Source organism: Lycium barbarum, chromosome 6, assembly GCF_019175385.1.
Source record: "Lycium barbarum isolate Lr01 chromosome 6, ASM1917538v2, whole genome shotgun sequence".
Lineage (NCBI taxonomy): Eukaryota > Viridiplantae > Streptophyta > Magnoliopsida > Solanales > Solanaceae > Lycium > Lycium barbarum.
Genome location: NC_083342.1, coordinates 3,884,141 through 3,900,683, shown reverse-complemented (window position 1 = coordinate 3,900,683; position 16,543 = coordinate 3,884,141). Strand labels below are relative to the sequence as shown.

Sequence of the window (16,543 nt, the reverse complement as noted above, 5' to 3'; positions counted from 1 at the left end):
CCCTGTGTTGCCCATATGATGTAAGCTCCAATTGTAGCGTGTGCATAAATTAGTTTTGCTGATGAGGCAAAAAATGGAGTCATTTGACGGTAAAATAGTGTCGTAGGCAAAAAACAATTATGCGCACAACTTATGCCGGATGAGCAATAAAAGTCCTTTTGCAAATTATCCCTGGATTGTTGAACTTTACTCCTCATAACTTACGAGCTTTGTTAACTTGAAAGGAAAACTTCAATATGGTCACAATTTACATACAAGGTTTGTTAATTGGAAAAAGGTTATAAAGTTACATATGACTCTCTGCAGCTTGCAATCTACATTGACATTCATTACTTACAAATTTCTCTACGCTACCAAAACTGTTTTAGAAGTCCCAAATCATGATAATACTCAGTGAAGCCAGGATTTATTTTTACAACAGTGAAGTAGAAATACACATCTCCGGATGCTAGTTACATCCACAGTTCTGGAAACTGCTTCATCAGAAACTCCGAATACCAATAAATATGAAGCTTCCTCCAAATATTAAGTCAGCTGCAACCGATGGAATGATCGCTTTTCCACACTTAAGATTATTGAGGCCTCCAGAATAAGCCGATGTGGCAGCAGCACGAGACATGAAGCTTTCAGCTCTTTAACTCCAGAGACCTATATGATCTGATATGTTGTTCGTGAATCTAGAATCTGAGGAGCCAGAGGCCCCAACTCATTGACATAATTTAGTTGTTAGTTATTCTCTATGCAAAAAACATCTTAAGTTCCTCAATTCTTGCAGTCCGAACTTCTTGGTCGGTCAAAGCACCAGAAATCATACGTTGCTTCCTAGCTTGTACTGCCTCCATTCTTTCCTCAACCGAACCCTGTCATCAGAAAAATATGCATGCAAGGGCCCAGTGACTTTTTCAACATGAAATCTGATTAAGAAGTCCTAGTTAAGGAGAAAAGTGTTTAGCATACCTTCACAATGAATCGTTTGATCATTACTTGCTTAGTTTGTCCAATACGATGAACACGCATGACCGCTTGTTCCTCAACAGCTGGATTCCACCAAGGATCCTAGAGATAATAGTCGAAGATGAAAACCGCATATATTTGACGACAATAGAATCACAGAAAACTTAATACAAAAATACAGGACAACGGATGGGAAACCAAAAAAAAAGTCTGTGATAGGTATATCTAAAAAAATGCCGAAGGCAGACAAGTACCATGACAAAAGCATTAGATGCAGCCGTCAGGTTTATCCCAACACCACCAGCCTTCAATGACATTAGCAACACCTGTATAATATTCAAATTGATTCACACAACAAAACTAACTTAAATATAAATATTATAACCAGATAGGCAGCAACGATGACAAACCGAAATGTCATCCTCTTCTGAGAACTTCTTTATTACTTTCTCACGTTGTTGCTGGTTTAACGTCCCATCAAGGCGAACAAATGGAATATTACTACTGCATAAGTATGGATGTCAACAAAAGATATTAACTCAAAAATAAAGTAGCAAAATATGGAAAAGAATGTTACAAAGGGCAATTGACAAATCAATTGAACTTCTAATTTTAAAAGGAGTTTCAATTAATGTCTAGTCACTTGCAAAACTGGAAATCTCTCTTTCTCAGTTTCTGTATCCTTATAAGCCTGCATACCGAGACTACAATAAGTTTGCCATAAATAGACAATACCACGATGTCCATGGAGTTTCTTATTGTACGGTTACCCTAAAAGACAAATAAGTTGCAGAATGTGCTTAAAAAGAACTTATAAGTTCTTCAGATTCTAACATGAGCAGAAATGTGGTGGTACCGAGAAAGAGGAATCTGCAGTAGATCTAAGAAGGCAGTCCACTGACTAAAAACAATGCTTTTGGAGCCAACAGAACGAAGACGTTTTAATTCACACAACAAGGCTGATACTTTTGATGACTCCATCCAATTCTTTTCAACATCAACCTGAAAGCGGTTGTCTGACGGGGCTGTTATAAGCTCTTGCTTACTGACAGTGTTTCTGCAGAAGTGGAATTTATATGATGTTAAATATGCAGCTGATCTGATAGTATAGAATCACGTTCTCCAATAAACACCTGCACGAAAATACCTGCAAACAGGACAAAGGCCTGAAGTAGAACTTCGCCAGCTTGCCAAGAGACACTCTCGACATAACCTATGAGCACATGGAGTCAAGACCGCATCTTCAAAAGCTTCAAGACAAATAGGGCATTCTCCCTGTTCTCCCTTCCGCAATTCTTCCACAACCTCCTGAATATAAGCACGTGAAGGGACGTCCTTGCCTTCTCCAGTCTCCTTACCACCCTTAAGGAACCGATTAGCAAGCTTATTTAGATCAGAGAATTCTTGGGTATCACCTCGACTGGCCAAAAGAAACCCCATCAGCACATATTACATAAAAGATACTCCCTCCGTCCCAAAAAGATTGTCTTACTTTCCTTATTAGTTTGTCCCAAAAAGATTGCCACATTTCTAAATTTAGAAACAATTTAACTTTATGAGATGATTTACAGCCACACAAATATCTAAGGCTTGTTTTGGACCACACATTTCAAAGTCTTCCTTTATTTTTTTAAAATTTCGTGCCAAGTCAAACTAAGACAATCTTTTTGGGATGGAGGGAGTAATATTTAGTATACCTATCAGATACTCCGGAGTCTAGAGACAGAGAAGCAAGCTGCTTAAACAGTCCAAAAGGTCAATTGCAAAAAACAATAAACACTTATGATTTGTACTGCAAGTCAGGCATGATGCCTAGTAGACAAATAAAGATGATAATAGACTACTTGAAAGAAAAAATAAACAATCTGAAATAGCACTTGTAAGACAACAATGATCACTTTCTAGAAAAAACTGGAGTCAATAAGCTTTCTGGACACACTATTTACTTCGTAGAAGTATCTTGGGTCCATATTTGTGAAGCTTTTGAAAGATTCACCTTGTTTTTCTTTCAACAAAGAGGCAAAAAGAAGTGCTTCCATTTTCACTCTAACCAGAAGTTATACTTGAAATATGACCCACAAAACTAGAACAAACAGAGAAAGCAACAAAAGAAGAAACAGATAGACGTCTGGAAGAGCCTCCCTCCAGAGCATCACAACATTAATATGTTCATAACTTCCTCTCTCCAAACCCAAAAAATGCTCTTAAAGCAAAGAACGAGGAATGCAACATTCTTCTCTTAGTTTCCACACGGAACAGATGGAGCATGTGCTAATCCAAGAGCTAGCGCAGAGATTGAAGTTAAGAAGAAATCATATAAATCAAACACTCCCTTTTTTCTATGTCCTATACAACAACAACATACCCAGTGTATTCCCACAAGTGGGGTCTGGGGAGGGTAGGAGGTTTAGACCCTCGGCTCGAGAGAAAAAAGGATTTGAAGCATGCTATCAAGAAAAATATGCCAACAAAGTAGCAAGATAAAAAGCAAAAGAAGAAACAGATAGTAGTACACCTCAAAAAAAAGAATCTACGCGATTCCTAACTAATACTACTAATAAGGAGAATGCTCGGCTACGTACTAGCCTCATATCCTAATCCTCGACCTCCACTCTTTCCTATATAGGGTCATGTCCTATATCGCCCTCAATAGTCTTATCTACATGTAATATTCACAACAAAAAAGAAAATGATTCTAAGCTCTATTCATTATCAAACAAAAAGATAATTTTCAATTTTTTTAGGTTCGATAGCAAGAAAGACTATTTGAATCCAAGTTTATAATGTGAAATAATCGGTCTAACTGAATTACAAAAATTGGTCAAGTTGACAATATGAGAAATAGGTATATCTATTAGGGATAGACAGAGTAATGAGAATCACGTAAATTATTAAAAAAAAAAAATTAAATACCAAATCAAAGTCTCTCCAACTCAACACAGAATAAACAAAATGCCTGTTGGAAAGTTACAGAACAATTTTTCTGGAGTATAAGTTCATTTAGACAAGAAGAAACCACACAACAACAAACTCAAAAGATAGATAGGCACACAGATAGAAGTCCAAACCTCATTACAAGAAAAGGATGGTCACAACATTGACGAAGTCGCAAAAGCAACTCCAATATAGAAGCATAGTTGTGGAGAACCCGTCCTTGCTCAACAAACTGATCAAACTTCACCTGATATTGGAGATATAGGACTATTGTAAAGGAAATAAAGGTGCAACGGGTATCTAGGGATAAAATATTTCATGAACAGATTGATCAATGATGGTAAAACCTTGGATCTTTTATACAATGCATCATAGAAGTCGCGCTCTGCTTCTGTAAGTTCACAATATATCACTTGAATATCCGCTGGTGGTAGAACTAAAATTGGTCTGCAACACAATAATACCAGAAGCAATATAACATTTCAATTAACCTAGAAGTAACCATAACAAACGAAGCCAAACAAAAGAAACGACAAATAAATGAGGTTCATGAATCCCAGGGGTAATTCCAACCTGCCTTCTCTATCTGTACTAGACTTCGTTCTTCTCAACATGATCAGACTTAAAATTGATTGAACCAACTTTAGCCCCCTCTCATCTCCCTCCTCAAAAGGTTTCTGAATAAGCTTGTTCCACCTAAATATGATCAGGCAGACAACAGGTTGAATGACATCATAATAACATGAGAAAATTCAATCAAGTATGAAGTTAACTTTCTGACACAGCTTAGCTTCATACTTCACCAAATACAAAAAGGAACAGCACTTGTAGCAGCAACATAACCAATCTCCTCCTGCCAAAATGGCAAGGATCAAGACTGATGCCAGCAACATTAGTGAGGTTTTAGTTGAAGATCACATCAATGGATAGCTACTTCAAAATGGGGTCATTTAATAGTCATTTTCAAATCTCAATCTGATAACAAGACCATATGAATGAATAAATCACACTGCTGTAGATCATTTGACAGATGGGGGCAAACTGCAAAGTCCCAATAAAGGGTATATGCTACACTTTCTACAGTCTCCCATCTATAACATTTTTTTTATAAGTTAAAATTCCAGTGACTGATGGAAAAACCCTGCAACCAAGGTGTACAGAAAGATAGAGAATCTTACAAATAGCATCCAGTCATCAACAGACATCTATTACATTAAAAACATCATTATATATTCATTCAAAGAGTAAGAGAACCCCACCACATTTTCTGATAAGCTTTGTGACGACAAACAAGTTTGAAAGTCAAGGGATCTACATCTTACCATGCCCAGCTTCCCCATGGTTCGACTCTCAAAAATCTGAGTAGACTGTAAATATCCTCCAAATTGTTCTGTCAGAGGAAAATTGTAAGTCACATAACAAAATGAGGTGAATATCAATATACCTTCTCTTGAAAAAGCATAGGAGCAATGGTAAACCACTATAAGATGGCTACAAATGCTAGATTTAAAGAAGAAATGTCAAGAAAATGACTGAATTAAATTAAGGGGAACGATAGGAAAAAAAAATTAAGAGGAACTATTATCTAGCTAAGATTACCTAATCAGATTAGTAGTATCCTCAAGTGTACTAGTAATAATCAGCTGATGGACACCTAACCGAGCAAAAGGTATCTCAGTCTCACGTATGGTAAAGCGTGCTGGAGGGTCTGATTACCTAATTTAGCTCTTACGATCTCGTCCTTGGATTTGGAGGAGCTTTCTAACGAAACTGCTTAGAAGTACTTGACTAGGTGTCTAGCTTTGTGGAGTCCTTGATAGATAATTCTTTTAAGCTATGATACTATTCCAAAACTGCAGCATTAGTAAGTAGCATAGAGATTCAACAACAGGCTCACATCCAGCCAAGAAGGATCTATCTGAAAGAATATGACTGCATATTGGGTAAAAGAGGTGAATATCCAAATCAGCTGATAAAGAAAACATCAGTTTTTCCAAAGATTTATATCTTTTTCTCTTTTGAAAAGTAGGGAAAGAAGAGCGGCATGAACTTGTATGTCAACTTCCACAGAGAAAAAATAGAATTTACAATCAGTTCGGACAATTAAGTTTGAACAACTGATTCAGCTTTGAAACATAGAAGATAAATACTCAAGGTTCAAGGCATGCTTGTAACTTACAAAGTCATTAGAATACAACACATGACCAGTCTAGCAATAAAAGAGATGGACCGAAGCCTTAATAATGTAGCATTTGCATGAATTTGAAACAATAATCTAATCCAACAGCTTCTACCTCTCTGAGAAGAACTATGAAAATAGCAAAACAGTATGTTTTACTTTGTAGGAAAAAAAGACTTTAATCTCCAAATAATGAAAATAATCTATTATTAACAAATTTTCCAGCTGTAACACTTGATACCTGGATAGGAGTACCAGTAAGACACCACCGACGGTCAGCACTAAGAGCAGCGGCAGCATTTGAGATTTGGCTTTTAGAGGATTTGATAGTATGTGCCTCATCAAGCACTACTCTAAACCATCTAATAGAGAGAAGGCCCCCACTTTCCTCAGCATTCTACGTGAGTACAGAAAGTAAAAATGAATATAAGAGGACCTAGACCAAATTAGCGCAGAGTAATAACAATAGGCAAACAAGGTAGACGCAGAAACTAAAACAATAGTTTGAAGAATCAAAAAGATACCTCCGTAGAAAATTCGGAGGCCAACACTCCATATGTTGTTAGCACGACATCACTTCGAGCAAGCACTTTTGCATCCTTTGATCTTGTCTGCCCATAGTAAACATAAACAGATAGAGCCCCAGGTTGTGAATGTGCTTCAATCTCTGCCTACAAATGAAGAAGTTGTCTTCAGATATCTATATGTGAATCAATTTTATTTGCTTTTTTTTGACAATTGTTTATCTGTAGAGCTGAATATGCCAAATGTACCAAAACAAAGTAATACTAATGTTGTCAACTGAAGCAGATTTTAAGTACCTTCCATTGACCTAGTAGTGTCATTGGACATATAATCAGATTGCCACCAGGAATAAGTGTGGGCTTATGTTTCAGAAGCTTATCAAGACTAGAGAATTTTGCTGTTTTCTTCGCAAAAGTTGGAGATTGACCTAAGATATTACTAGCTTCACCATTTTCACCAGACAGCTGACTTGTAGATTGGCTTCCTGATGATCTACCTCTTTCAGAATGACTGAGGAGTAGAGCTATAGTCATTATAGTCTTCCCTAGCCCCATGGAATCTGCCAAAATCTTCAAGATATTCTCAAGTCATAAGGTGGAAAGTGCAAATATACAACAAACAAACAAAATATCACCAAAAGTAAAAGAAGCATAGCAGCAACATACTCCTCCTCTAGCCATTTCAAGGGTACTAGGAAATTCAGTGGTCGCATCACCCGAAAATGCATTCAAGTAAACAACAAGCTCCCTCCTGAAATCAATATTTAGTGTACAGAATGTGACAGTAAATGGTAAAAAACATGTAAACCGACATTCACATACTCGTCTTTCAGGCGGTAAGCATTCCAACAAGGATGCAGAGTTGTTGCTGCTTCATCCGTGTTTCTTCCCCTCTCCAGTTGTGTCATCCAATGAAGCGCCTGCTTCTGATAGGGTCGAAGTTCGCACTGGAGCAAACTTGGCGGTTCCATTTCCTAAAATATGATCGTAAAAGTATTTAATAAGCACAGAGAACTCCATAGGCAAAAGAACGGTATTGAGTTAGCAATACCTCTAGCTCCGAGCTATCAGCTAAACCAACAATATAGTCAAGATCTGTATCAGAAATTGACTCATCATTCTCAACTTTATCTCCATCTGCAGATGAGGAGCTTTTGGATAGGTTTGCACGCAATAATGCGGCAGGACCACCAGAGCTGTCCTGTGGAGATAAATAAAGCATTAAAACTCAACAGGTTAATCAGTTGTAGGTCGCAGCTGATCTAAGAGAAATGCAGCCCTTGAATAATATCTTGCTACTCTGCTTTTATAGGGTAAAGCAGGAGTGAGAGACAGGGAAAAATGAGCGGGGACTCTCTTCTTGTCTTACCTTTTCGTTCAAAGGTCGCTTCCTCGTGTATAAATCAGCTGGAGTAAATTCCGCCTAATAATGATCAAGAAAGAAATTATGAATTAATCTAACTCAAGCATCGACAAGATGGTTCTTGTAATTAGGCAGGAAATGCAGATTCCAACTGATAAACAAGTTGTCATAAGAGCGTTATAATCCATAATAGCTATGATCAGAAAGCATCAACTATTTCCTAAAGCATACAGAACCAAAGGAAAAAATTATCACCTTCTTAAAAGGAGAAAGTCCGAGCAAATGGAACAAAGTTGGAAGGGGGTGAAGAACTGTATCATCTGCGAGATTGCTTCTAGCCTTTAGTGATGTCTGATGGCTTTTACGAAACATGGAACTGTTAATATACACTCTGCATATAAGGTAAAGTTGATCAAAATCACCATCATCTGTATTGTTCTCATGAAACTGGATTCTTCACCTAAAATGTTAAACTACAACATAATTAAAACTACTACCAGAGTACCTGACTGACAAAAGAACAGAGTCCATAATCCCCAATATATTAGGGGCCGATTTGCAACACCCTTCAATTCTAATCTTCTTATCCCTCACCAGAGGCAGAATACATCGAGCCCATTCATTTGGAATACGCCCAATCTGTCACTCCACAACAACAACCACAAAAACCAGGCTTATCAAACAGAATTCCATCAAGAAAGTTCTAGTATTCCCCACTATAACACTCAGAAAAAACTAATTGTCAATAAATTCTTTCTTCCAATCAATTCACTCCATATTCAGACACACTCTCTAAAGCAGAACTAGGTGTACTCACTGCCACGAGCTCAAACAATATTTATGTTAAAAAGGTGCATTCATTGCATTTAACCTTTTTTTTTTTTTTTTAAGATATGGGTGTTCTCCAGGCCCACTTGCTTGGATAACTAATCCACCAGGCAACTTATCCAGCCCAAGAGCACAAGTTGCCAAGGTAATCCTGCCCACTAAGGCTGGAATAGATGTTTTCACAACAAGTGCTGTAGCTTGAATTTGAACATGGATCTCTAACTTGACATTCACATGCCCCAATGAGTGGTGGATCCAGGATTTGGAAGACCGGGTTCTGACGTATATACTCCCTCTGTCCCAATCTATCTGACACTTTTTTTCCTTTTTAGTCAGTCCAAAAGAGATGACACCTTTCTATATTTAGTAACAAATTTAACTTTAAACTTCCCATTTTACCCTTAATGAGATGATTTCTAGCCACACAAATATCTCTAGCTTATTTTGGACCACAAGTTCAAAAGTCTTCCTTTCATTCTTAAACTCCGTGCCTAGTCAAACGCCTTCACATAAATTGGGATAGAGGGAGTATCTTTTTTTGGTATAACCATCTGGTATCCGTTACCGACTGGCCTGACTAATTCGAATTATCCATTCATGCTACCTACTAGCCTGACTAATTCATTCATGCTACCTACTAGCCTGACTAAGTCAAATTCTCCATTCCTAGTGCTCAAACCCGAGAACTCTAGTTAAGAGTAGAGGGATCCCGTCCATCCAACCACATTCCTTGGTGGTTCTGAAGTATATATTTAACTCTATCTATATTTCTTTCCATACATATATAACAGTTTTGAGCCTAAGTTAGTGGGTTTTGCCTAGCTACAAAAACCTTCTACATCTCAACCACTAGACCATCCTCTTCAGGACACAACCACTATCCTAGATCCACATTGGTTTAAATGCAACCTGACTGGCATAAAACCTTGGCAACTTCGTTCTTTCATTTATTTATTATATTTTTTTTTTGGCTAGGGGAATTTTATAAAATGCAAAAAAGAACATAAAGAAGAAAAACAGTACCTCTCCACAAGCCTTAGTAGAAAACCTTACAATTTCAGAACACGCAGCAGCTTGACGCCCTCGTCCACCTCCAAACTTCCCAGGTGAAGGTGAACTCAATTTCTTCTCCACGGGGAACGTAAAATCAACTTCATCACCAGGATTCAAAATTCTCCCTTTACACGTCGACATACCAGCAACCTCACCACACCCCACATACCACCATTCACTCTGAATTTTACTCTTAGTATCCAATCCCTCATTTGAAGAAACTGTAGTAATCTCAGATTCTTGGATCTCACCAGTATTATTACTTACATTTGAACTCAGAGGCGGATCCAAGCTTTGAAGTTTATGGGTTCCTACATTAATCTCAAATTAATTTACAGTGATAATTGGGTTCACAAATCAAATATTTAATACTCCCTCCATTTCAAGTTACTTGAACCTATTTCCTTTTTAGTCAGTGTTAAAAAGAATGACCCCTTTCTAAATTCGGAAACAAATTCACTTTTTGAAATGATTTATAGCCACACAAATATCTATGACTTATTTTAAACCACAAGTTTCAAAAGTATTCCCTTCTTTCTTAAACTCAGTGCTCAGTCAAATATGTTCACATAAATTGAAACGGAGGGAGTAATTTTTAATGAATTTTTTATGGGATAATATCAATAATATACAATCCAGCATAAAATATTACATCCACGTAGCCATATTTTCAAATTTACATCCGCATAGCCAACTTTTTTTGCAACAGTGTTTACACACACGATATACAACACTAAACACTTAATGTAGACAATGTATAAACCTGCTATAAAAGTGTATCATAATGTATAAAAGGGCCATTTCGGTTAATATTAGAAATATGGGTCATTTCGGGTAAATATTTTCTCCAAATAGACATAGAGTGTTATTTTCCAAATTTTTAATACATATACAGGATATGAGCAAAAAATTACTGGTTTCACCCGTACCTGAAGCTTTGCATACGCCTCTGTTTGAATTTACATTACTTCCAGCTTCGGAATTGGAATTATTGTTGCGAATTTCGACTTTCTTGAAACTTGGGGTATCAAAAATGATATTTATTGCAGCTTCAGGGTTGTTTTTTGCCATGTGAAGTGATCTAATTATGTCCATCTCTGTATATTCATCGCCAACAATTGAACGTATCATTGAAACAAGTTCATCTGTGATTTTGTTGCCCATTACAGTGAATCCAAATAAATGGGCTAATTATGCCCAATTGACAATTGTTGTTGGTGAGTATTGAATTTTGAATTTGGTAAAGGGAAATAGTGAAAATTCGAAAACCCTAGATGGGTTTAGTGAGAAAAAAAAGAGTATAGTTTATAAATGGCGGGTTGGTTGAATGCATGCGGGTATATTACAAGTTCCCGCCTAGAAAGAGTCCCTCAATTTCATAAAGTAGTACTTTCATTTCAATTGAAGGGCCCTTTTGGAATAAAGTTTTAAAAAAATATTTTGACTGGTTTTTCTGTAAGAGCCGATCCGCTAGTGATATTGTTGGCTCTGGGCCTAAGCCCGCACAGCGTTGAAACGCGTTAAGACGTGCTTCCTTAAATACTCACGATCTCTCTCATGTTTTGTCAATGTGGGACTCTTCTTTTTTGTATGATAAGGAAACCTGCAGCTGCTACTCTTCGGGTGAGCACAGGGTAAACTTTGTTCATGTGCAATAGTCAAAATGTGAAACCAACTGAGTCATCCTTGCTGGGTTTTGCGTATGTGGGACTATTCTCCCAAGTTGGGTTTCACATTTTCAATTGAGATCTTTCACTCGCAACATTTGTAATTTTTTCAATTAACCGCGAGTTCAAACACAACTTCAGACTCTTAGATATCTTTTTTCAATTTTTCTTCAAACACTATTAATTTTTTCAAATGCCACTTTTTTTTTTATGTACAACAACCTATACTACGTGTTTTACTTTCTCTTTTAGTCTATCTCAACAAAAAAAAAAAACTCTTTTTTATATTTGGCAATTCTCTAATTTCAATATCCCACATGACATATTTAAGACAAGACTCAACAACAATATTTTGATATATTACACATATCTTTAAGAAAAATCCATCATCCATGATGAGATTTTTGGATCTTATCAGTATTAATACTTGCATTTGAAATTACATTATTTCCAACTTCGGAATTGGAATTATTGTTGCGAATTTCTACTTTCTTGAAACTTGCGGTATCAAAAATGATATTTATTGCAGCTTCTGGGTTGTTTTTTGACATGTGAAGTGATCTAATTATGTCCATAGCTATATATTCATCGCCAACAATGGAACGTACCATTGAAACGAGCTCATCTGTGATTTTGTTGCCCATTACAGTGAATCCAAATAAGTGGGATAATTAATTAATTATCCTCAATTGTTGTTGGTTTGTTTGTGAAAATTGAATTTTGAATTTGGTAAGGGAAAATAGACAAAATTTGAAAACCCTAGATGGGTTTAGGAAAAAAGTGTATAGTTTAGAAATGGCGGGTTGGCTTTTTTATTTGTTTACGGGAAAATGCATGCGTACAGTAAAGTTCCCGCCTAAAAAGGGTCCCTCAATTTCTTAGGACGCAAGTAGTTTTATTTTTTTTCTTTTTTCCAAAGGGTTCAAGGGCCAAATTGACTTAGGCCCCGTTTGTCCATATATACAAAAAAAAAAAAAAAAAACACTTTTTTTTGGAATTTTAGAGTTGAAGTTAGAGTTGTGTTTGGCCATAGTTTTTGGTGAAATGTAGTTGTAAAAAAGTGAAATAAATTTGAAAAGTAAATTTTTTGAGTTTTTGGTATTTCGGAATACAACTTCAAGTTGTATTCGGAATTCTCATAGCCAAACGCTGATTCCGGAAATAAGTGAAGAAAATTCCGGAATGGAGTGAATAATTCTTATGGCCAAACGAGGGCTTATATTCACTTTAGTTTTGGAGGAACCCTTAGGGGTCGTTTGGTAGGTAGTCAAAATTATCTCGGGATTATAATCCCGGGACTAATTTATCCCATCTATTGGAATTATTTTATACCGTCTAAAAGATGGTATAAAATAATTCCAGTATAAGTGGGATAAGAGGGGATATCCCATCTCTTGGGATGGGATGCATTTTATACCTTGTTTGGTACAAGGTATAACTTTAATAAGTTTATACCTTCTACCAAGCATGGTATAAAAAATTAGTGTCGAGATATCCCAGCTTATACCAGCACCAAACGACACCTTAGTAGGAAAAGTATTTTTTGAGCTATTTGCCTAGCTGGAGGACAGTTTTGAGCCAAAAATGTAATGGCAATGACATTTTCAAGCTAAAAACATAACGAATTGATCTATCTTTAGATATTTTTGGCCCTTTTCCCTTCGTCTTATAGTAATACATACATACATGTTTATCAAGCTTACAAAAATTTGCGATTTATGATCAAGCTTCCTGCTTTAATTGTATTTCAAAATGTTTAATTATATTTACATATATATTTGATTATTACTATATTAATTGCTGATTTTTTATGATTAGCAAATAATATACTTGTAATGATTTGATGAATTGGTCAAACCATTTTTATTACTATTGGGTAAATGGGTTGAAACGCACAATGAATCAAGTGGGCTAGTGAGTGATGGATTGTGTAGAAGTAGAAATGTTAAAAGGGGAAAAGTGCATGGATATTCGATTTTGACAGCGCCATTTAATTTTTATCCACTTTTAAATTTTTTGCAAGTGTACGCGATTCTAACAACTTTAGATATACAATGTGTGAAATTAGTCTTAACAAAGAAAATTATGAAGCTTCATATGGCTGAAGCTCAGTCATTTTTTATTGAACTCCAATCATATATAATAAAGTTCACACATAAATAATTGAAGTCAAGCAAAAATTATTGTACTTCAGCCACAAATCAATAATTACTCTGCACATGTAAAGCGTAAAAGATATGCATAGACAACTTAAAACACACATCAGAAAAGCAAAGATATGCATAGACAACTTAAAACACACATCAGAAAAGCAACTTAAAAGTCATGAAATGCAATAAAGATTCAAACTTGATCAACCACAACACTCCACCAGCTTCCCAAAAGTACAACACCAATCTCAATCAAACTAGAAGTCCAGAACCAGCACCAAAATCAGAGTCCTGAATCAAAATAACTCAATAAAAAAAGACTTGAACCAAAATACAATAGAAAAAAATGGCACAAAAGTACCTTTAACGCAGTAAAATACTGCGTTAAAGGATTTAACTGTAACGACTTGGTTAAGTCCTTTAACGCAGTATTTTACTGTGCTAAAATATATTACCTCTCTCCTTTAGCACAGTAAAATACTGCGCTATAGGACCTATTTATTTTGGTTAAACTATCTTTCTTTTACATTTTCAAACTTTTTTAGGTACTTTAGCCATATATTAATCATGCTTCGAGACTTCGGAACTTTAATATTTTATATAGAACCCTACTTATTTTTGTGCGATTAATAAGATAGGCTCAATACATCAAGGATACGTAAAACTTCGGATTGTTGTTTTAGTGGTTGAAAAGTTCTCGAAGTCCATTTTTGTTTGAAGACTTGTTGTCATTACCTTTAAGTTATTTATGTTTTAGGGTTTCGTGCTATTTTTAAATTAATGCATAACTTTATTTCCAATATGTCACGATTTTTTTTAATTACCAATTTAGGATGTGACATTATAAACGATAATAAAGACTAAGATAATATTTATAAATATAAATAGATATGCAAAAAATATATAATATTTACTTAAATTGTACAACACTATTTGTATCTACACTATCGTGGATGGGTCCCACGTGTGGTATGCCTGAGACTATCGTTAAGCCTAAGGCTCATACTATCTCCACCGCCCTCACTATCATCTCCGTCCCCTTTTTTTCCTCTTAATAAGAGGGCACTCTAAGCCTAAGCCATGATCATCCCTCGCTGTTGCGCCTTTCTGCATAACATGCTTCTTCTTGGGATCTAGTCTCGCCGGTACCCTCGGAATCTCAGACTGATATGGGTCTAGAAATGAGACCTCATCATCGTCGGGAGATGTCACTGCAGGCGCTGAAGGATGAACCTGAAAAATATATAAAAATTAGTATCAATTCTTATGTATATTGAATACATTAACACTTGTTAAATAATCAAACATATTATCGACTGGTGCTTGAGTAGGCTCATGAGTGGGCTCCTGATATGGGTCTGGTGCAGAACATGAAATACTTACAATTAGATATCGAAATCGTTGCTCAAAATCATCATAGACCGAGCTCCAAAACCCTAAAAAATAGTGAAACAACAAATGAAATCCCAAAATCTCAACTTTTACGCCTGAAACAAACCTTCAACGCAATCATGGTCTTACCCACACGATCGCGGTCCAGCTGACACGTCTGAAACTTGATGACAATCCCTAACAACGCGACCATGAAGGTCGATGGACCTTGACCCGTTTACTTAGCACAATGACGCCTACTCTGCGCGATGGCATTGAGAACTCCACATAACCCATCAAAATCGCAGTTCCCCTGTGCGATTGGGCAACACTGCTTACACAAAAAAAACTGCAACTGCATAAATGGAAAAAAAAAACAGGTCTGAAACATCTTTAGTCTCTCGTTTTCATCCCAAATTATAACAACAAGGTCCGAATAGTATTGTTAACTTATACAATATCTCAAAACATAAAATGGTGCGCTAAAACTCAAAATAAATGTTTTGGTTGTTGCGAAAAATATTAAATAAGACCCATATTATTAGAAGGAAAAAAATCGAACATCGCGAGATTGATCCTCGCTGGCACTATATGTTGTGATCGAAATAACACGGAGTCATGCGGAAGCTTATAATTGCAAATCTTGAATAACGATAAATTAGACAACAAAAAGAACTATACTAAAATAAGCTTAATATTCTAATATGGTTTGGTCAATTGACCTACGTATGAGAGGACTAATAAGAAAGCATAGAAAATACTGGGAGAATAATCTCCCCCTAAACAAAATTTTTTAAACGACTACATTGTGGATGTTATTGTGTTGTTTATGAAAAGTGAATATTTCCTATTTATAGAATTCCAAAACTCCTCCTCCAAGAAAAGGATAAACATGGTAAAATCCCTTTCCACAAAGAAAACATTTTCCATCAAGAAACCTTTTTGAAGTAAAATAGAATTATGGTAAAAGTATAATAAGGTAGGAAATTCATGGCAAATCCTAACACTATAATGAAATAAGATTGTCAACGACACTAGCATAGATGGCACAATTCTATAAGGTTGTTCTACTATGGTTATTCACAACTAGCTTGGATGGTTGCTACATATCGTTTTGTAATGTATTATATTATTTTGATGAATGTAATGTTTTGATAGATTGTATCATTTTCTGTAGTTTTATAATACACCCAATGATATGAAGAATAAACTTAAAAATTAATGTTAACAAGAAAAAATAGGGCACAAGATAAGATTACATGAAAAAATGTAGGGTAAAGGGTAAAATATAATTATTAATTAATAAGTAACGACAAAATGTGGGAAAAACAGGTAACAACACGACACATCAAATTGATCGTTACATAAAACGGCAATTTTTATAGTTACATAACAACCAATTTGACAGTACGATATGGAATAAGATTTACGTAACAGTAAAAAAAAAAAATCATGTATTTAAAGTAACAATACAACACGATACAATACAATCCGTAGCAAAAATCCAAACAAGCTAAGAT

At 35.8% G+C, this 16,543-nt stretch overlaps 1 protein-coding gene across 2 annotated transcripts; it reads right to left on the bottom strand.

Annotated features, from left to right (window-relative positions):
- Positions 1-208: 208 nt before the first annotated feature.
- LOC132600517 (DNA repair protein RAD5A) lies at positions 209-11,185 on the bottom strand. 2 transcript variants are annotated; one of them, XM_060313739.1, is made up of 21 exons: positions 10,765-11,182; positions 9,806-10,146; positions 8,460-8,593; positions 8,210-8,345; positions 7,961-8,014; positions 7,643-7,792; positions 7,414-7,565; positions 7,258-7,342; positions 6,889-7,161; positions 6,592-6,738; positions 6,309-6,464; positions 5,211-5,278; positions 4,462-4,584; positions 4,236-4,335; positions 4,023-4,135; positions 2,102-2,374; positions 1,811-2,011; positions 1,365-1,458; positions 1,209-1,280; positions 958-1,056; positions 209-860 (listed from the first exon to the last, which is right to left on the bottom strand). In XM_060313739.1, the coding sequence occupies exons 1-21, from the start codon at positions 10,997-10,999 to the stop codon at positions 738-740; spliced, it is 3,129 nt and encodes a 1,042-aa protein (XP_060169722.1). In that variant the 5' UTR covers positions 11,000-11,182; the 3' UTR covers positions 209-737. The 2 variants fall into 2 exon arrangements, 1 of the variants encoding a protein (XP_060169722.1); XR_009567218.1 differs by lacking the exons at positions 209-860; positions 958-1,056 and having other exon boundaries at positions 1,265-1,280; positions 1,789-2,011; positions 10,765-11,185.
- Between the last annotated feature and the right edge of the window lie 5,358 nt (positions 11,186-16,543).